Source organism: Apis laboriosa, unplaced genomic scaffold (assembly GCF_014066325.1).
Source record: "Apis laboriosa isolate Shangri-la unplaced genomic scaffold, ASM1406632v1 scaffold39_cov144, whole genome shotgun sequence".
Lineage (NCBI taxonomy): Eukaryota > Metazoa > Arthropoda > Insecta > Hymenoptera > Apidae > Apis > Apis laboriosa.
The window spans coordinates 1,031,428-1,054,132 of NW_025223140.1; the positions used below are offsets into that span (position 1 = coordinate 1,031,428).

Here is a 22,705-nt window from a genome sequence, read left to right on the forward strand (position 1 = left end):
ACTTAAATTGTTTATAACAATATTTTGTCGTATAATATTGAATCAAATAATAACTCGATTAAATATTTGATATATCACAGATTTTATGTCAAATATTAAAAACAGAAATTATAATTTATTAATTTTCATTTTTTTTACTTTTTTAATTTGAAATTTTTTGTTGTTATACGATCTTATTTCATATAAAATATATAAATTTAATAGAAAATTTATTTAAATAATTTAATGTTTTTTGTTTTTAGGTATAAAAGATTTAATCATTTTTGCATACCAATTTTTGTGTTTATTCTGATTTTTAGAATCGATTTTTTAAAGATTCATGAATATATTAACTTTGTATAATATTACAATAACTGAAATTAAAAATGATTGAAAAAAAAAAAGAAAAGAAATAGAAAAATTAATAAATAAAATATTAGGATAGAACGAAACATAGAAATAAAATTCTTTTTCACGGTTCATAATTTTCAATAAGCAAATAAGAGTTATTTTCCATATAGTAATATTTATAATATTAAAATCTAATAAATTTACAAAGTGTCATAAAATCTATAAATGATTATTTTCATTGATTTTATATATTTATCTTTAATAATTAACAATAATTTAGTTGTTGTTAAAAATAAATTTTAAATAATTTTAAATGAAAATATATCAATTAGATTTAGAATAAGACAAAGATTTAAAATAAAAAAGATTTAGAATTAAAAAAATAAATATATTAAATATATTATAATTATTTAAAAATATATAAAAAAAAAAAATTCCAAAATTCTTATGGCACTTCAAAGATTAACTTTACAAAAAATTTTGCATACTAAATTTAAAAAATGAAACAATTTTTCATAAAAAATAATTATATAATTTTAATTTTTTCGTTCTATCTTAATATATACAAAGTATTCACTCATGATTTTTCAGCTTGCAGTGATGTAATGAAAAAACAATTTCTAAATATTGTAAATTTATTTGATGAATAAAAATGTGAATTTTTATTATTTTGCTCGTATTAACTTTCTCCATAATATTATAGAAATAAATTATATGATTCATTTATACATTTAAATTTACAATAATTATCATATTTAAATTTATGATAATTTGTACTTACTGTAAATAAAATAAAATAAAATAAAAATGTTCCTGAAATTTTTATTATTATGTTGCATATTATCTATAAATAAATTTTTATTATCTATTAAAAAATTTTTTTTTTGAATTGTAGTACACGGCTGAAAAATTGACACAAATAATGTGAACACCCTGTATATGTTTATATGTTTCAACTAATTTTTTTGTCATATGAAATATTTTATCATATTTAAAATTTTATAAAAATATTGCACATATTGATTGTTTGTAAATAATAAAATAAATTTTTAAATTTTAAATTTAAATTTTTCTAATAGATAAATTTATTCTAATAGATAATAATAAAAAGACTTAATATGATTTATTTGTATAATCTTAATGATCTTGAAGAATTTACTATTATATATAATTGAATTGAATTTCTTTTTAAAATGATCGTAGAAAAAAGAGAATATTTTTAAATTTTTACTCTTTTGATATATAGTAAATTTATAGCAAATTACACAATTATATAATTTCATATAAAATATTTTTATAAAATTTAAATAGTAAAATTATAATAGTAGGAAAAAATTATAATAGTATAAAAATTATAATAGTAAAAATATTTCAAATGACAAAATTAAATGAGACATTCTATACGCACTACTACATAAAAAAAAAAAAAAAAAAAAAAAGAAAGAAAAAAAAAGGAAAGAAATAAAAATTGCATTTTTGCTCCTTGTCGTAATCAGGACGAGATGCTGGGGTTAAAGATCTAGAATTCTCTTCGTATATTATACATGTATGTATGTATAACTGTATCCTAAAACATGAAAACCGCAAATATGATTGGTCTTCTACCTGCAACATCATCTATACTAGCCTACAGAGCATATGTTAAAAAAAAAAATAAAAATAAAAATAAAAATAAAAAAAAATAAAAAAAATAAGAAAAGAAAGAAGAAAAAATAATAAATATATAAATATATTATATATAAATAATATGTTTTATCGAATATTGCGAACATCATTATTTTTTTTATTTTTCATCGTTCTATGAGAAAAATCATCGATAATTTTTAACATCGAATGACTCTTATTTCTTTTAAAAATATATGTGATAAAAAATACATGTGAATAGTGTTCGCAATTGATTGCATCATATGTAAACGAAATAGAGAGAAAGAGAAAGAGATAGGTAGAGATAAAAATTAAAAAAAAAAAATTATTAAAAAGAATAATAAAAAAAAATTAGGCATGATGTATCGTCACAATATTTGAGAAACTTCTACCCTGCTTAAGATGGTGGAAACGTGATGTCAGGGCAGCCCACCCTCGCGCGAACTTTCTTGATTCGTATCTAAAGAGTGCTTGGAAGCCATGCTGTTCTAAAATAGGACGGCGAGTGGACAATGGACAACTAAGGACTGAGGCGAATAGAAACGAAAAAATGAAAAGAAAGAAAGAGAGAGAGAGAAAAATTAAGACTTATAGATAGATAGAATAAAAAGAAATAAAATAAAAAAAGAAAGAAAATTGAAAAAAAATCACAGAATAAACGTTGTAAAATTTTGATCTTGTTCCATATTATTGTATCGATTTTTCTTCATTTATTTTATTCGAAAATCGAAACATTGTTGAAGGTCTTTACAGTCTGACCTCGAACAAGAGGGGATTCAGAGACAAAGATAGAGACGTATGAGCGTGTGAAGAGGGATCAGAAGAAGAGGAAAAAGGAAATCTCTTGCGAAGCTGTGAAAATAAGCGAAAGCATGTGAGTACGTAGCATATACGTACTATAGAGGTCGGTTTTGTTGTTACCATACCTTTCGCTGGTGGAACAGATCAAATTACATAACTTCCCTTCGATTTATATTTTTATAGAAGCGTTTAAAATGTGTTCTTTATGGTTAAAAAATACAGTATAAATTGGATAAGTGATCGAAAATTGAAGTTCAAGCCGAACATTTACGAAATATATAATAAATATTGGATAATTGCTGAAATAATCTATGTAAATATATAGTTTAGTAGTCATCATTCCATTATTGGAAGAGAATTTATTGGAAGAGATTGGTGTATCGTAAACTTATCGATACATTTATTTTGATGTTCGCGTTTTTTTTTTATTTTTCCATCTTTTTTTCTATGTTGATAAAATACAAAAGAATTAAATTTCAGTACTATTTCATGTAATGTATATGAATTTGAATTTTTGGGGATTCATCCAATATTTAGGGCTCTTTTACGATCTATCGTCATATTATATAATAGATATATTGTATGATTACATATATATAAGATTAAATATTCAGATCATCATCTAAATAGTGTTACTAATTTTGTATTTATATTGTGATATCCATTATATAATGATATCCATTATACTATGACAATAGTTGTTGTTGTAAAAGAGGCTTTATTGTATTGGAATTTTTAATTTTAATGTGATTCAGCCAAATTTTGAAATTTCCTTTATATTTACTAAATGAATAATAAATAAAATAGTATGAATAGTAAATAAAAAGAGCCAAAAAGAGTCAAAATAAATATATCGTGTGCGCCAAAGGGAATTTTTCTTACAATGGGCATGAGTAATGGGCCCTTATGCAAGTAAAGTTTTGTAATTATCCAAATTTTACTATATATACATTAACTCTCGTTTTGGATATTGCTAAGAATAATATGAAAAATAAATTGAATAGAAATTGATAAATTTTGCTAAATTCGCGATGCATCGATCAGATAAATACAATACGCGAAATTTTTGTTGGCTGATAAATAATAAATTCTTAATAGTTCTGCAGTGGTTTTTGAGATTTTTCGATACAATCAGTGTCTTATTTTATTACAAAATTTTATTGTAACTTTTTATGAAAATAAATTTAAAAAAAAACTTTATAAAAAATCGTTAAAAATAAATATAAATAGATAAATATTATATATTTTTCCTACGGCTTATCACTGTTTCTCATTTCAATACAAACTGTAATTTAATAAATAAACTTCAATTGACATTTTTGTATCAAGTTTTGTGTTTAGTTTAGTTTCTAAAATCAATTTTCTAATTCTTCATGAATGCATATATATAGAATATCTTATGATATTATCGTATCTTTAGAAGATCAATTTTAAAACAAACATAATAGTTAGTATACAAAAATGTTTTTTTTATTAAGTTTTTATTAAGCAATTAATTTATGTTAGATGAAACGAGACAGAGACAGAATGAGTTGTGCAATAAAAATGAACATAACATTCAACATGTTTGGATTCACTTTTAATAATTTTGCTAATATTTTTCAGAAAATAAATATTTTGTATTTTGTTTTTTACACTCTTAAAAGTTTTGCAAGAATTTCCAAATCGTGTTATTTTCGAATATTTTTCATTCTCAATTTAAGAATTTTCATCTTTTTTTCATCAATTCTTAATTTTACAGTACAGTAATGTTTATAGATGATTTGAATAATTTGAATAATATTTATTAATATAAATATTTATATATATATATATATTTATATAACATTCATCACTATTTTTCCTAAAATTTAAAATTGTTTTAAATAATTTGAAATTAAATAATTTAATTAAATTTTTTTTTCATTACCTATAACCTAATATATGATATGAATCGAAAATTAATAATTTTTCGACGAAAAAGACACATAATTGAATTGAAAACATAAAAACCATAGCAGATTAATTTACAGCTTCGTCATAGTCGCATGGACATGAGATATAAGAGCAAGCACGGTGAAATTTGACCGTGCCGAAACACGATTAGGAGCGTGGAATGGAAAGCAAGTGCACATATAAAAGGTGGTCTATGCAACTGGGACAAGTCATACCTCTTTTCTGGTTGCTATTAAAAAAATGTTAAAAGGAAAAATATGAATGATTCAAAGAGGACTTTTCAGGACTGTAATCTTTTCGCAAGTATAACGAGGTGCGTATACATCTTGCATAATTTTTTTTTTTTAATAGAATTGTATATATTTTTATATATAAAGTAGATCATATCATTTTCTTATTCTGTAAAAAAAAAATAATGGATATTTATAAAATGTTTTTATAAATAAATAATATTCAAATATTCTACTTTCTTTATAAGTATTTCATATTTATTAATAATTTATTTCTTATTTATATAAATAATTATTAATTTATATAAATTTCTTAATTTATATAAATATTTTGTGTAATAATTAAGAAGAAATCATTTTTTGATAATGTATAATTGAACATTTTGATTAATGAAAAAAATTATTTAAAATATTTTATTATATTTTATAATTATTTTTTAATTATATTCTACAGAATAATGATGTAATTTTATATTATATCCATTAAGAAAAATTGTGCAACTAATGTAAATCATCTTCAGATTGTGCAAAATATAATTCTGAAAAGATTTCTTTCAACTATTCATCTTCTTCTTGCAGTATTTTTTTTTTAATTGCAACCAGAAAAAAATTTTGTCCTAGTTACATAGACCATTTTGTATATATATTTCTGGTCATCTTAAATATTTTGCGCTCTGATAAATTAATAATGATGATAAGTTAACTCGTTAACGATAATATTTAAAATATGAAAAAGAATGAATTTTTTTCTTTTTAATAAAAGGTATGCATATAATTTTGATTTTTATTTTTTAAATTATTAAAATTCTTTACATTTTTTATATTTTTTGATTTGATTTTAAATTATCATATCATTCCAAGCAATTTGAAAAATTTTAATTCTGTAATTTTTTCTAATTATTAGATATGGTTTTATAATAATTATATTTAAAAAAATTATTTTTAAATTTTCAAAATAATTTTATGTGAAAAGGTACTTTATAAGGATTCACGAAAATTTAATTTTCTTAATTTCATTTCAAAAAATAATAATATAAAAATTTAAATATTTCTTTTCACAAAAAATTTAATCCAACAAAGTGCATATAATTATTCATCATGAATTTATCATCATCAGGAAATTATTTCTTTCACAAAAAAAATTTAAATTCATTTTATTTATTTATTTAACAAAATATACTTTCAGAAAAAGGGATTACAAGGAATGAGAAGGTGTATCAGAAATATAAGGTTTCTAATCAGACTTTATCGAAAATAAACAAGAGAAATCATAGATATAATATATCTTAGAAACAAGAAAGCCAAGAATAAAATCGTATGTATAAGCTAAGAGAGAGAGAAAGAGAGAGAGAAATAGTAATATAATAGATAAAATAAAGAAATAAAGAAGAAAAAAGAAAAAAAAAAGATATATATTTTATATCAGGCAGATATAAATTTAGAAACTTATAAAAACAGAAATAGAGAGAGAGATAGAAAGAATATATCATAGATAGCAGTGGGATCGTGTAGAGAAAGAGAGAAAGAGAGAGATTTAAGCGCAATGTATTAAATAATATACCTATGTAAATCTACCTTTTCTCGTGCCACGCATGCATACTGGTCTTTGTTTTGTTGTACAAAACGCTTATTGTTCACATTGTTGTCCAAGACCAACCCGTCCCCAATTAGATCAGCTATAGCGTGTCTCCCGTAGAATGACATACTTCGCAAGGAAAAGAAACGGAAGTAGACACAGAACGCAAATATAGAAAACAAGACAAATATAAAAAAAAGAAGGAAATTAAATAGAAACGTATATAAACGAAAAGAATAAATAGAGAGAATAATATGTAGAAAGTTATTTGTGTAAAGTATTACAAGTTGTTTTCTTTGAAATTATTACAAATATTAATATGATTCGTTTTAATCGAATTAAATGATACATAGAAAACAATAGTTTAGAGTGAAAAAATTTTACAGAAATAAAAAAAATTATTGACTTTTTAAATAATAAATAAAAATAGTATATTAATTCTTTATTATTTCAATAGTTGTTTTTAAATACATAATAACATTTACTTGAAATACTTTATTTTGTCATTGAAAATTATTTTAAAATTATTTTAAAATTGAATATTGATTTGAAAATTATAATAAAAAATATTCTAAATAAAAGAATATAGAAAAAAAAAATTGAAACATGCAACGTAAATTCCTTTCCCCATATTTTAAGAAGAATTCCTCACTACAAAACTATCTATATGCAAAACAGAAAAAAATTTTTTAAGTAAATTTTATTAGATATAATGATCAGCTATCTAAATAACAAAAAATTAATGTCATTTTATTAAAAAAAAAATAATAATAAAAATATTTTTTCTATTTTCAACAAATTTTTTATACTATAAAATGTTATATAAATGAATTTTTTTGAAATTATCAAATATTTGACATAAAAATTATAGAAGTCAATATCTGCAGCATTTTCAGAAAAATCAACTTGCAACAGAACACTTTATACAGAACAACACTCTCTACAAGAGTAATCAGAATTAAGAAACGAAAAAGGAAATGGCTAGAGATAAATAACATAAGTAAATAAAGAAGGAAGTCGTCCGGGCCGCGTGTAATACGTGAAAGAGGCAAAATGAGCCGTGTGTGCAGTGAGACCTTGTGTGTCGGTCACCTTTTCTCTCATTTACATTTTTTTTTATTCTTGTGAAGCGGATTTTCTGATTTGTATTTTTTTTTTTAATAATGTTCATTTTTTTCTGTTTTTTTTTCTATATTGATTTTTTTTATTGCCATTCGCATCTCGAAACCGAAAATCGTGGAAGTCGGGCTCCGTGTCAGTCGTCGGTTGTCGAAAAGCGCAGAGAAACAGAAGGCAGGACAGATGATGAGACACGATATACGCCATCTTGAGTAAAATTTTATTTACATTCAATTTTTGTATCGATCGTTTTTAAAATTTTTTATAATGCACTGGTAAAATTGTGGGTATTTTATTTGCATATTTTGAATATTCCGAATCACTTTGAAAATTTATATATTTCGAAAAATTTAATTTTTCGTTGAACATAAGAAATTTAATATTTGGATTTTTAAAAAATTAGAATAATTCATGAAATTCAAATTGTCAAAATTCAAAACTTTTGAACATATGATTTAATAGTTTAAATTTTTGAAAGAAATCGTGAGTCTTTAAAATTTCGAAAATTTTGATCTATTTTGAAAGTTGGTGGAAAATTATACTTTGGTGGAAAAGTACTTAAGAAAATTTAATATTGAATATTCACCAAGACTTTCAAGAAACCTATCAAGATTTTTGAGATCCATCAGGATTAATGAAAACTTTGAAAACTCTTCGAAACTTTGAAAACTCCACAATTCAACACTTTCATAACCCATCATGATGTCCAAAACTCATCAAAACTTTCAACTATTCATGTTCTAAGTGATCATAATTTTTATAATTCTTACTGAGAAACTTTAAGAATTTTCTAAAAAAAAATTTCCATATTTACATTCTCAGTGAAATTACAAAGAAACGAACAATAAAAACTCGTGGTATGGAAATTACGAAAACTTCAGAGAAAACTTTCTTTATCCGTAAATAAAGAATTCCACGCGCTCGTTTGTCCAACCAAGAGATCTTTCCTTCATCCCTCCAGCGAGTTTCTTTGTGCATTTCTTCTTTTTTTCTTTTTTTTTTTTTTTTTTTTTTTTNTTTTTTTTTTTTTTTTTTTTTCAGCAGTCAGACACGAATTAAAAATTCTGACGCAAACCGAACTGGGGAGCTTGTTCGGACGATAGCCAGGCCGAAACGCACCCTTTTAATAATTCAATCTGTCAACAGGGAACCGAGAGCGTTGCGTCGATGTGTTTGCCCTCCGTCCACGCACAAAAAGAGTTCCTAATTAGCAAACGTCGCTGTTAAAGCCGGTAATTATGTTTGCCGGGCGGCGTTCGCGCCGACACTGCACTGACAGATAGAAAATTCAGAATCAATTGCTTCGGTAAACGTGACCCGTGTGCTCTTTCGGTGCGTTTTCGTTTGTTGATGTAGCCATCATCGAGAGAAAAACGCGTTTCAGGGTCTGACATGTTAAATTTCTTCTCTTTTCTCTATTTTGTAAGTGAAATTTGTTTTTCTTTCCTGGATAATCGATTGTTTATTTTAATAAATAATATTGTTTAAAATTATTTGTTAAAGATTTTTGTGATATTATTTATATATCAAATTATTGAGTTTAATAATGAAGTAGATTTGATTGAACGATACAAATATTTAATTGTTGGAGAAATTGGTTATGTTATTGAATTTTTGTAATTTATTTTATTAAGCGATTTTTATTAATTTTGTCTATTTCAATTATTTTTATAGTACATGATATATTAGCGCGACAAACTAATAAAAAAAATATATAAATTATTATATATATATTATTATTATAACAAACAATTGAATTTACACATATTATTTAAAAATATTAGTATGATAACAAATATCTAATATGATATATATTTTATTATTGTATATATTATAAAAACAATAAAAATCTTAATATCTATTGTTTGATCGATATATCCAGGAAAGGAATATATATAAGGAATACATATAATAATTTTAATAACTACGAAATTTATTCTATTATAAATATCCCAATTCCCATTATTCGATTCACTATATTTAGAAAAAAGAAACGATTTATATAATTACTATTCATTATTCAGAATCACAATTTTCCAGTGCATTTATTTTTCTATCATAACCTATAAATTCTTACTTTCATCAAGATGACGATTCATGGCGTCTGCCGATCGACCGGCCGAACGAGTCGAATTGGAGATCTTATTAATCAGCTAGAAACTAATCGACAGACATTTTAAAAATATCGTGTACATCCACAATCGCTGCCTATCCGCGTTTGACCGAATCCAACGACAGGCCATGACGAAGAATCCATCGTGCGACCCGTGAATAAGCATTCATGCTAAAGCAGGCTCGATCAATTGGGCAGAAAGAAACCTCGTGAAACACGTGTATTTTGAATAAATCTTAACCACGTTTAATCTTAAACGCGTTTCATTCAGGTCCTTTCCACATGGGTGTAAGTGTTCCCACAATGATCGTATTTGATTCGAACCAGGAATATATAGCTCGATCATACTGATTATCATACGTAAACACATCGAAATCATAGGCAAATCAAGAGAAAACGAAACAACACGGTGATGAATCCCACCGAAAAAACAAAAAGAAATTTTGTCCTCTTTTGGTGTATTTGGTGATTTTCATTTGTGTGGACTGATCATCGTTGAATAATCTCGTGAAATGTACAGTATATATTCGTTACAAATTCATAAAAATAGCTATTAAGGATACAAAATTCTAATCTTGATTTATTTTTGAATCATGGATCTAAAGGATGGTATTTAGTTTTGTAGATTGAAACTGAAGATGAAAGAGAACACTAGAATTTCTATGATATTAATGGCAAACGAATGACGACAAAACCACGCTAAACTTTGATAAAGCATGTCACTGTTAATGCTTAAACATGTCTACAGGGTGCATCACCAACTTGGCACAAAAAGATGACCACATAGCTTTCTTTTTTCTTTTAGTTTCGCTTCTCGCTTCTAGGAGTTTATTTTATATACCATCCTTTAGATTCATAATTTTTTGCGATAATGTCAATCGTAAAAAAATGATATCTAATGAATAACAAAGAGGGATTAAAAGTTCAAGCATTTAAAGAAATTTATGACATATAGCGTGAAATTACTTTATTGGATTTAAGTACATTTAGATTTCTTTCTAGTGGTGGGGATGATTTTCGAGCACGTAACGAATAAATACTGTATTCATGATCTGTGTCGACGGAACGCGCGATAAGTACTTTTTTAAATTATTTTACGTTATTCTTATTCTTATTATTATTTTCATTTTTGATTCTTATTGTTTTCGGTTGGTTTGAAATAAATAAATAATTCGTTTAAATAAAGAGGCATCGCGATTCTCATAACGAAGATCAAGTTTTGATATTTATTGAATGATTTAAGCTCGATTTGAATAGTTAGAGCTCGAAGCTTTGAAACTGGTCAAACGGTTGAAGTAGAGTCGTTAAACTTCAAGCTCGATAAACTGGTTTCGATCGACCACTTGACGCTCCGTGACGACGATTTGCATAATACTCGCGGTAATGGCGATCTTGCTATGGCACAAAGGGGAAAACAGTTCAACTGTGAAAATTATCATACCGATCATGAGTTTGAGACCACACCTTGTTCCACAGATAAAATTTATGATAGTTGAGAGACAGGTTGTTTTCGTTTGTTCGTCAGAAATAGACTGATTTACTTTTACCGTTATAGAATGATATTTTGTGAAAGTATATGATAAGTTAAATATATTGCTTTTATCTACTTTATTTTTTTTGCATATCTACTTTCATATTTAAATTTTTTTAATAGTTTTTAATATAATTTTTAATATAATTTCTTTCGAAATATATGATATAATCATATCATTTTATTAATTGAAAATGTTTAATTATTAAATAATTATAAGTGAATTATTAATATTTTTTTTGTGAAATTTTATACATTTTATGAAAAATATAAAGTTGAATATTTTCATTGAATAACTTTTTGAATGAGAAGTTATGAATGAATTAATTAATATGAATATATTTTTTTATAAAATTTTATGGTATATATCAAATAGAAAATAAATATAATAAAGAATCTCTTGATATTTATTAATGAAAATATAAATTTAAAAAGTTGTAATAAATCGTATTTTTCATATTTTCTGTTTCAGGAAATATTTACAATATATCTGATTACAAATAGCTTTTTTATATTTTTTTTTCTACTTGTTTATTTTTTTTCATAGAATTTAACAGAAAAAATATTTTTTACAGTTTTTCAGAGAAAAATAATTTTTTATCTAGATATTTTTCTATATTAGTTGAAAATTGAATAGGAAATTGAAATTTTAGAAAAACGTACAATTTTAATGAATATTTTTAAAATCTTTTCATTTTTTTTTTGTTTCTTCATTAGTTAAATTAAGTTTTAATTTAATAAAAATTAAATTCGAAAAATTTAAATTCGTCATAACGAATGATCATAATAATAGAAAGAAAATAAATTTTTAGCTATTTTAGTAATAAATTTTTGTAACGATTTAATTACAATTGCAATAAATCTTGTTTAATATTTTAATAGGTAAAAAAATTTTTCTCCCATTATAAAATTTTAAAGTTTAATAATTTATTTGCAAACAACTAGCCCATACTAATGATACGGATGCAAATTCATATTTTCATAAATTCAAAGAAAGAAATAAAATTTTAATAAATATTTTACTCTAAATATTTTATATACTTAGATTTATTTTGTCTACTTTAAATTTTCCAAATATTTTCAAAATTTCTCAAAAAAAAAACTCATAATTATTATTTTGATTCTTTGATAATTTAATAAAATTTTTCAACTAATAATTGAAAGATTAATAATAATCTAAATATAAAGAATAAAAATAAATATAAAGAACGAAAAATGAAATTTCATTCTTCATTCTATAAATGCATGAACATCCAAAATGTATCAAGAATATACACTAATTAATTAACACAATTAAAATTTATACAATTAAAAATTTAAAATCACATATTGGAAGGACATCATTCCATTTGAATTATTGAAGTTCTAAGAATTTAAAAAATAGAAGATAGAAATTCCATTTTCTTAAATTTTTTTTTTTTTTTGAAAATTAGAAAACATGAGAAGAAAAAAAAAATGATTTCAAATTTTCCATCAAGTAAAGGTGTGAATTCTCAAACGCATCATCGATCAACAATAAAAAACATAATTCTATATTTTTCACTATACGATTTAGAAAGAAAAAAAAAAAAAATATTGAAATTCGATAAAAATATCAATCCAAACAGCAACAAGTGAATTTTGTAATTTTCTTTACCTATTATATACGCGAGTATAATCGAATATATAATGATTATTTATCGCGCGCACCGTACGGACGTGTATCACCTCATATCGACATGCAACGAGAAAAATAAAATTCTCTCTGTGCACCGTGAAGGACGGCAAGCGGTTTAACAAAGGCGACATCAACCCACTATCAATCGCAAGCACAAGAAAAAAAAGGGGGGGAGAGAGAGAGAGAGAGAAAGAGAGAGAGAGAGAGAGAGTGAGAGTGAGAGTGAGAGAGAGAGAGAGAGAGTCAAGAGAGTGAGAGAGACACACACCGAGACCATGGAATAGGACGTAATAAGAGAATAAACGTAAGAGAAGCATCGGTGAGAGACATTTTGTCAAGAGAAAAAAAAAAAAAAAAAACGGAACGGAGAAAACAAATGAAACGAACGAAGAACAAGAAAATAAATAATCCATAGACGGCCGATACACGTAACAGACACGTGCGGATCACATAGAAAGCAAAAGCACATAACCGGCGCGATACTTCGACGAGCAACAATCTCTTAAATTTTTTATCGCCGATTCTTAAAGTATAAATATTTATTTGAGGATAAGGTGTTTTCTACAATACAAGTATAGTCATATTTGTATGATGGATACTGATCGTATATATAGTTATTCGTGAAATTAAGTGTACATTTATATTATTTATATTAATAATAAAAATTGGCGAATAAAGAATAAAAATAGAATACATACAAAAATGAAAGTATAATATATATATGGTTTTTACTGTTGAATTTATCCCTTTTTATTCATTTAGCTGCTAGTTTTTATTATCAATGTAGATTTGTAGTCAATTTTATGAGTAACTTTGCAAAATTTTTTTTAAGGTAATTGTTATTTGTCTTATTGAATTATTTATTGAGTTATAAGAAATTTAGGTTTATATTAGATAAAGCTCATTTTATTGCCATTTTACTTCATCTAACAAACTTAAATTGTTCATCACTTAATAAATAAGTCTTAATCAATGTTTCATTTTTTTATAGTTTATTTGTTTACTTTTGTTTTGTATTTATTTTTGTTTTGTACTTGTTTTAGTTTCTAAAATTAAAAAAAGATGTTTCACGAAAATATTCACCTTGTATATGATCAGCATTTTATCGACAATACTTGTATTAATGCGTGAAAAAAAATTAAGGATGTGAATACATGTAAATAAAATTCTCAAGAATTGCTTTTGCAAATATTTTTTTCAAGTGAATACATATATTGATAGTAATTGTCCAATTTTCATTTACAATGTCCACGTGTTAAGAAATATTCTCCAGTACAATTCTTAAGAGTGAGATAGTTTTACTCTCAAATTTTATTTGCATTCTAAGAATACTCAGTGAGAGTAAAACTCTTGAGAATATTTTAGTGAACATATGCATTGAGAGTTCAATGACAATCATTCTCAATGCAACATATACTAATGAAAAATTATTATCGTAAGTAAGTATTCTTAAGAATTTTATATTTAAATATATCCGTACTTAAAAATTTTCAAGAATTGTTCTAAAGAGTTATCTATTCATTATTCGTTAGTGGACACTGCGTTGAAAGTGAAAGTTACGTTTTTAACGCGATATACACTCGTGAAATAAAAAATATTCTCGAAAGTGATTCATGAGAATATATTCTCAAATGGATTCACATACTTATATTTGTAGATAGATTTTCAATCGATCGATAAAAAAAAATTTTTGAAATAAAAGATTTTGATAGATAAGAGAAGTGGAAATTAGAGAGACGGTTTCTCGTGAAGTCACGCGATTGGGAGAAACACAGTGGCGTGAAGTGCAGCTTTGAGTTCCTTTTACCAATTTTTATCAATATTTTTCAATTATGTTCGATATTCTTTCATCTACTCCAGAACAAAAAAATAGCACGTATATATAATTATTTACTTTTTAAGAGATTTCTATCATTTTTCTAAAAGAATGATTACAAAATGTAATCTTATTTTTCAATTTTTGTAATTTACTATACAAGATTTAGCTTTGATAAAAAGTTTGGTAATAAATTATAAAAAAATATGAATTTAGAAACTTTTAGAACGAGTTAGAAACTATTGAAACTATTTTCAAGAACTATTAACTATTATTAATCGAATAATTTTATTTTTTGACAATTTTTCAAAATTCTTTTATTGTTTTTTTAATTTTTGATAATAAAAAAAATTATAATGATTTGTATTAATATTTGGATACCTTATCGTTCTATATATACATGTATATATTGATATATATTTAATTGTGCTTTAATATATTGAAATACTTGTTAATAGAAACATAATTCCATTTATTTAATGCACATAATCTTTTATGCAATAAACGATATAATAAATAATGGCGAAAAAATAAATTAACGTCGCAAAAATACTAGAACAACGAACAAGTTACATATTTATACGATTTTATATGTATATATATTCATAACATAACATTGTACGCTGGCAATAAAATCAACTGAATACAATAACTCATTATGGCGAGTAAACCATTATGTCTGAATAGTTTCGTGATATTAAATTTCGCCATTGTTTAATTTATTGTTTATCGTGCAAGAAATTATATTTACCAAATGAAGAAAATTTATGTTTCTATTAAAAACATTAATTAATATATCAAAAAACAATCGATCCAATAACTTATAACAAATAAATAAATATAAAAATATAAAATAAATAAATATAAATATATTCGTGATAATATTGAAGAATCAATTCTAGAAGTCAAAACAGACATAAAAAGTCAGTCGAGACTTATTTATTTAAGTTATAAATAATTTAAGTTTGCATTAGATAATGTGGAACGAAAATAAAGGTAGTGCGACGAAGACAGAGCGATCTAACTTTCTTTTTCCTTCTCTGATGCTTCATCTGATGCGAACTTTTAATTGCTTACAACTTAATAAATAAGGCTCAAAGATGACGTTTCTGAAATTAATTTTTTTTATTAGTTTCGATCTGTAGATTCGATTCTCTAAAATAATTTCTCAATAATTTTTTAATAATAATACGAATCATTATAACTAGGATAATGAATTTCAATTTTAAATAAAAAAATAACCATATTTTTATTAGAAAAAAATTCGTGCATATCTGAATTTGTACTTTTTATTATAGGGGTAATACATTATTAATTAGAAATTTATTGTGAAAGAACAAAAATTTTGATATAAGATATATCTTAAATAAAATTTGTTTATTTTAATAAAACGAATTTATTTTATATTTTCGATTTATTTTTGCTCGTAGAATCATCTCGCGGATATACCATCCTTATTTACTCAAGAACTTATATTTGATAAGTTTTCAAGTTTGATTTTTTTGAAAAATTTCATCTCAAACGATAAAATATTATTTTTCACTTTCAACGTATTTTTGCTTATCAAAATCATCATCATGTTTGTATCACTCGTTCTATAACAAATTATATTTATTAATTTATAAGAATAATTCATAAAATGCAAAGAAAAATATTACATACAATTGTGATTATTAATCAATAAATTAATAAATTATAATTGCTTTGAATAAGATTATAAACATAAGATTATAAAAATTATTTATGAATTTCATTAAAATTAACGATTGAAGTAACAGAAAAAAATCAGAAATTCAGAGATTCATGCATCTCATTTATCTTTCTTATTTCTAATTTTCACATTTTAATTTCTATAATTATAACAACATTTTCTCGTTTTCTCTCCATTTCACAAATTCTTGCTATATTTTTTTTAACAACATATTTTAATCGTATCTTTCCTTCTGTTCTGGAGTTCGATAAAGAGAAGAAGATAAACTTGAATTTCATTTTGGAAGGAAAATTGATTCGAAGCTGCACACGGGAAGAAGAGTCGAGCAGAAAGCCAAGGTGTGTTCAAGGTGGCGATGCATGTGGATTGGAGTATGTGGACTTGTGAGTATGTGGACTTTTCTAGGATGGGGACCAGGTAGCCTATACAACAGTGGAGCATTCCGGTACACGTGGGCAAACATTCTACGGCATTTGGTGAAAATTGGATATCGAATGGTTGGAATAGTAACCGAGCGAACCGCGTACTATTGACTGTTTCCGAGTTGGCTGTTTCTCGTCGTCCATGAAGCATTGTATGCTGTGAACCGTAGAACTGGCTCGTATTTGAGCAAAAAAAAAATCTCAAAATTGTTAAATTTAATCTAGTATAGTTTTTTTTATAATAGTAAGAAATGTAATATAATAAGAATTCTTCTTTTGTTTAAACAATTTTAAAATTCGTATGTGTGATCTGCTATAGTTTTTTTTCTTTTTCATTGAATAATAAGATAGAAGAGTAAGAAATTAATGTGATATGATAAGAATTTTTTCATTTGTTTAAAAAATTTCGAGATTATAAAATTAATGTAATTTAAATCTTTATCGGTAATAGTATAATAGTAAAAATTCTTCATTTTAAAATTATTAAAAAAAATGTGTTATGGTAGCAATATAATAATAAACGATATATGTAATATATGATAAGAATTCGTAAATAGAAAATTAATTTTAAAAAAGATAAAGAAAGAATTTGTGACTTATTGTAATTAAGATTCTTTTTGATAAACAGTGTGATAATAAGAAATATGATATGATAAGAGTTTCTTCTTTGCAAACTTTGATAGAAAAATATTGAAATTTTATTTGTATATAATTTGTTTTTTTTTTTTGAAAATTTTAAATTTTTTATTTTATGCTTTTATTAATCGTTTTAAGCATTTATATTAAGAAAATTGATTGAAATGATGCATATATATTATTTTGTTGATAAAATCGTTGAAATTCTAATAATCTATAAAATAAATTTTACATGAAATTGATATTAAATAAAATCAAAATAAATGTAATTTTAACTCTATCGCTAATACAATTTAATTTTTTTTTAATGCAATATTCGATTGTATTGAAAGAATGAATCATTAATGACTGTTTCCTTAAATTAAATGCAACTTTAATCATTTAAAAATAATTATGATTTTCGAATTATTAAAAGAAATTTTGTATTATTATCAGTGAAAATTATCAGTGATAAAATTATTATCATTGTTTAAAAGTTTTTTCTTTCATGAGTTATATTTAATCGGTTTAACAACTTTTAATGTTTAAATTGTAAAAAATATCCAGATAATTCGTACTTTTTTTTCTTTCAAATTATTCAACAATTTCAATAATTTCAAATTATGATAAGATAATAAAAAATTTTTTAAATAAATATGATATTTCATTTTGTTTTTATAATATAAAACTTAAAACTGGGAAAAGAATTCAAATTTATAAAACTTTAAATTTTTCCTTTTGAAAAAAATTATGACAAAATTATTTATTGTCATATGCAAAAATATCTAAATAAAAAGAATATCAACTTTAAGAAACTTAAAAACAATTTTTTTCATAAGGATTATATAAAAAAAAATTTAATATTTCATATGATGGAACACTAGGATTTAATCTCATTTTATAATTATTTTTAGAAATAAAAAAAAAATAAGAAAAATAATACATTTTTTACTGGAAATCCGCTCCTATCACAAAAAATAAATAAAAATTATTTTGCTTTTTTTAATAAAAAAAATATCCTATCTAGCAATTTTTATTTTTTCAAAATAATATATTAAGTTCAATTAATTTCCTTAGAAAATCCTAAATGCTTATTAATAAATCCAGAATTAGATTCTTAGAATAAAAATTTCAGTTTTGATCCACAAATCGAAATAGTAAAAAATTTTAACTTAGAAAAACAATATTTCACGAACCACTTACAACTATCACCATCGCCCATAAACGCGCCAGCTCTCTCTTTCGCATCCAATGCTTCACGAAATATTTCCACCAATTACCGCGCTCGACCATTGTCGTGTATTTAATCCGAAAACAGGTCCAAGATAATAATACTCAGAAATATAGATGATATAAAAAAAAAAAAAAGAGTGATAAAAAAATCTTCAAATATCTAGGTATCTATCGATATTGAAAAGACCGATTAAGGAACATCAGGGATACAGATTATAAAAAGGATGTATAACCATATACAAACGTATATAATTCAAATAACGGGTCCGCTCGCGCTGCTCCGTACAACGTGTACGTGTAATAAAATATATATATACGTGTGTACGTGTATACGCATTAAAAAATATCAATTCGAATGAATACGTGTGTGTACCGGTATTTATCTTTTTCTTTTTTTTTTTTTTTTTTTTTTTTGGGTCTGGTGGTAGTATCTCTTGGCTTTGGGGTGGGGGTGGGGGGTGGTTCTGTTGTTCAGGGTAACGGGAGGAGGGGTGGATCACGAAAAACAAAAGACTTACGGCGTCTGCCACGAGGTGTGCGGGCGGGAGGGCTGCCTGCAAGTGTCCACTCTTCAGCAGGGGGTCGGCGAGGCCTGCCACGCTGGCGTGTAAGGGGCTTGGGTGGAGGGGATGATGGGGTGTTGTAAGGTGGGCCGTGGATAGGAGCGGATGCCCGTGAGAAGCGGCGAAGGCCGAGGATGAGGGGTGGGCCGCGAAGGGCGAAGTCGTCAAAGTTTGGGTGTTCAGCGAGGGCGGGGTGGGCCCGGCAGCGGGCGCGGGCAATGGCAATACTGTACTTACGTCCGAGTGGGCGGGCACCGCGTAATTACCCTGGATGGTGTAGGCTTGCCCACCAGCCAGGATCACTGGCCCACCAACTTGGGGTTTGGGGCGATAAGGGATCGTGGCACCTTTGGGAGGGGACTGAAACAGAAAACAAGACACGCACGAGTGCGAATACACCGATCCGGGCCCATTACTGAACTGAGGCTGAGGAGGGATCCTAGCGAGGGATTCCTCCCAAGTCTGTTTTTTTCGGGGTGGAGTTGGTTAAATGTAGACCGCGGATGTTTATTACACGTATTTTGAATGGCGAAATTTGAATGTGGAGGAAAGCGTATAATATACAGGGTGTATCTGGTATAATTGGTGATATAATTGAAGAATATATATATAATTGAGAAAAGATGATTCTAGGTGCAAAAATAAATTGCAAATAATGTTTCTTTTCATTTGAAAAAATAATTATCGAGAAAATAAAATTTGAAAATTTTTCAAATATAAATGGATTTTGGAGAATAATAATAGAATAAATTTTTGTTAAAATATAATAATATTTAAAGTGAAGATAAAATAAAGAATATAGAAGCAAAATAACAAAATAACAAAATAAATAATATATAATATATAAATAAATAATATAATGAATATATAACATAATATGAATTTTCAAATTTGATTTATCAAAAATGTTATTCCATATTTTTTAGATTTATTTTTGCATTTAGAATTTTTGTTTTCTTTTTCTTATGTCACCAATTTCCAGACCAATTTTCTGTATAAAAGAACAAAATATATTTAGTAGAGGTATGCGATAACGCGAGATTATGAAATTCAGATAAATTAGGAAAATTCGAAGTATTATATAATATATCTATATTTGCTTGGGATTTCGAATTCAATTCGTAAAACTTCGGATCAGTTCGAGAATAATCGGATACCGATCATATCCGAATATTTCCGAATCGATCCGAAATGAAATTGTCATTCTCGAGTCAGTTTTTAAAATCGAAATTTTTTTCAAATTTTCCATCCTAATAAAAATTTGAACTTTATAATCACAGGATTATTTTGCACACCTCTAATAATTTAAGGATGAAAAAAATTATCTATTTATTAGCATAAATATCCGCTGTCTAATTATGATCTATATAGAAACGTCACCCTGCTCGATGATTAAATAATTAATGATAAGTTCTTGTCTGATTGTGTTTAATTAATATGATTATGTTACATATTATGGCAAAATTATAACATGTTATACTTTATGAATCATTTAATTCTGTATAAAATTTTAATATAATTCAAAGATTGTTATAATATGAGTTTTGAGCATAAACCAGACAAGAATTCATGAATCATCCTACATTTGGTTGATATTTAACTGATGGGAAAATATTTTGAGCAGAGAATATCTATAGATAATTTAAATATTGTTTCAGATGCGAGTTGAAGTATACATGACATATTTTCTCATATATATTCATTATGATTTTGAACATCACATTTTCATTGTGATTTTTTAATTTATAATAATAATAATATTTTTTATATATAATATATTTATATATAATATTATTGTAATTCCCGTCAATTAAATGTTTATAAAAAGATATAATATTTGAATAATTAATTTCATTTTATGATATCATGTGTTAAAAATTATTATCACATTAAAAATATAATAAAATATTATATTATTATATTAAAATATTAATGCTCCTTTTATATTTTTACAATTTATACAAAAAAATTAAAAAAATTATTATTTAATTAAATATAACATTGACAAGTATATAGAATTTCTTATCCAAATATTATATACTTTTATATCTTTTTTATATGATCTTTGAAGTTTTCACATATTATTCATAATAATTAAAGATAGAATATATTATATACCTTTTTAAAAAAAAAGAAGTTTTTATGTTTATGATGTGCTTCAAACAATATCAAAAATAAACATGACTTATCAATAACTTAAATCTACGAGAAAAATGAAATAAATAAATATTTTGAAATTTTAAAATCAATAAAAATTCTCATAAAGAGATTTACTTATAGAATATAATTTTTTGTTATAACGTACGAAACTACGAGTTTTTGTATATGATATAAATATAATATTTATGATATTTACTGGATAATTATTTTATCTAACAAAAAATTACATATTTATGTATCTACATATCTAAAAATGAAATAGTATTACTTAAATATTATATAACGAATCAATCAATTATTAATAACATGATTACTTTCTTTTTATTAATTTTATACTTCTATCTTTTTAAGATATTTTATCGAACATTAATTTTTATGTCATAAGAATTAAATATGAAAACTCGTAGAATCTATTTTAATTCGACAAAAAAAGAGAAAATCAAGTTAACTTGTTATTTCTGTGATCAACATTTTAAATTTACACTACTACTTTTTTATGAAATTTATAAATTTTTTCTTGATAAATTATTAATGAATATTATATGTCTAAAATATAGAATTTTTTTATTGTAATTATTATTTTATTCATTCCGTTAAAATTTTAGATACAATATACTAAATTCAGTTTTCATTTTACGGATTCTTTTTTTTTATAAAATTCCTCAATTATATATTTTTATTATAATATATAATATTTTTATATAATATTTTTATTATAATTTTTATTATATCTTTTATCATAATATAATTATATAAAATTGAAATAGAATTTNTATAACAATCTATATAGTTCAGCAGGGTGACATCGCCAAGAGTATAAACTGTAGTAGAGTTCACGAATTTCTACCAATTAGGGTCAAGAAAGGATTAATTTTTGCCATCTTAATTACCTCATTATTTCCTGTTTTAGCTTAGAGAAAGCTGTTTATGTTTTTTCAATTTAAATTACAATCTAATTTATTTAAATTTATCTAATCTCTTGTTGGAAACTCTATACATTCCTGTATATATTATTAAGATATTTATTATATCAAGTGCATTTATTAAACTGTCTTAAAAGTTTCACTTCTTTTTTTATTTGATGTTTCTTGTATTTTTTTTTTTTTTTAAGTTATGATTTCAATTTTTTTTATTTTTTATTGAATTAAACTTTCTAATATCAATGGAAAATAAACTAGAGATTGTACATTTTTGAAATTATGTTAAAATGCTATTATTATTATTTATGCTATTATTTGTTAGCTTTTTT

At 24.5% G+C, this 22,705-nt stretch overlaps 1 protein-coding gene across 4 annotated transcripts in view; it reads right to left on the minus strand.

The window, feature by feature from the left end:
- The window catches only part of LOC122715602 (poly(rC)-binding protein 3), a 242,109-nt gene that overhangs the window by 20,180 nt on the left and 199,224 nt on the right, over positions 1-22,705 (minus strand). For 3 of the 4 annotated variants that reach the window (XM_043937902.1, XM_043937900.1, XM_043937899.1), the window contains one exon: positions 19,252-19,656. In XM_043937902.1, coding sequence (XP_043793837.1) covers positions 19,252-19,656 — 405 coding nt within the window. The remainder of the gene's footprint in view (positions 1-19,251; positions 19,657-22,705) is intronic. The other variant, XM_043937901.1, reaches the window with a different exon arrangement.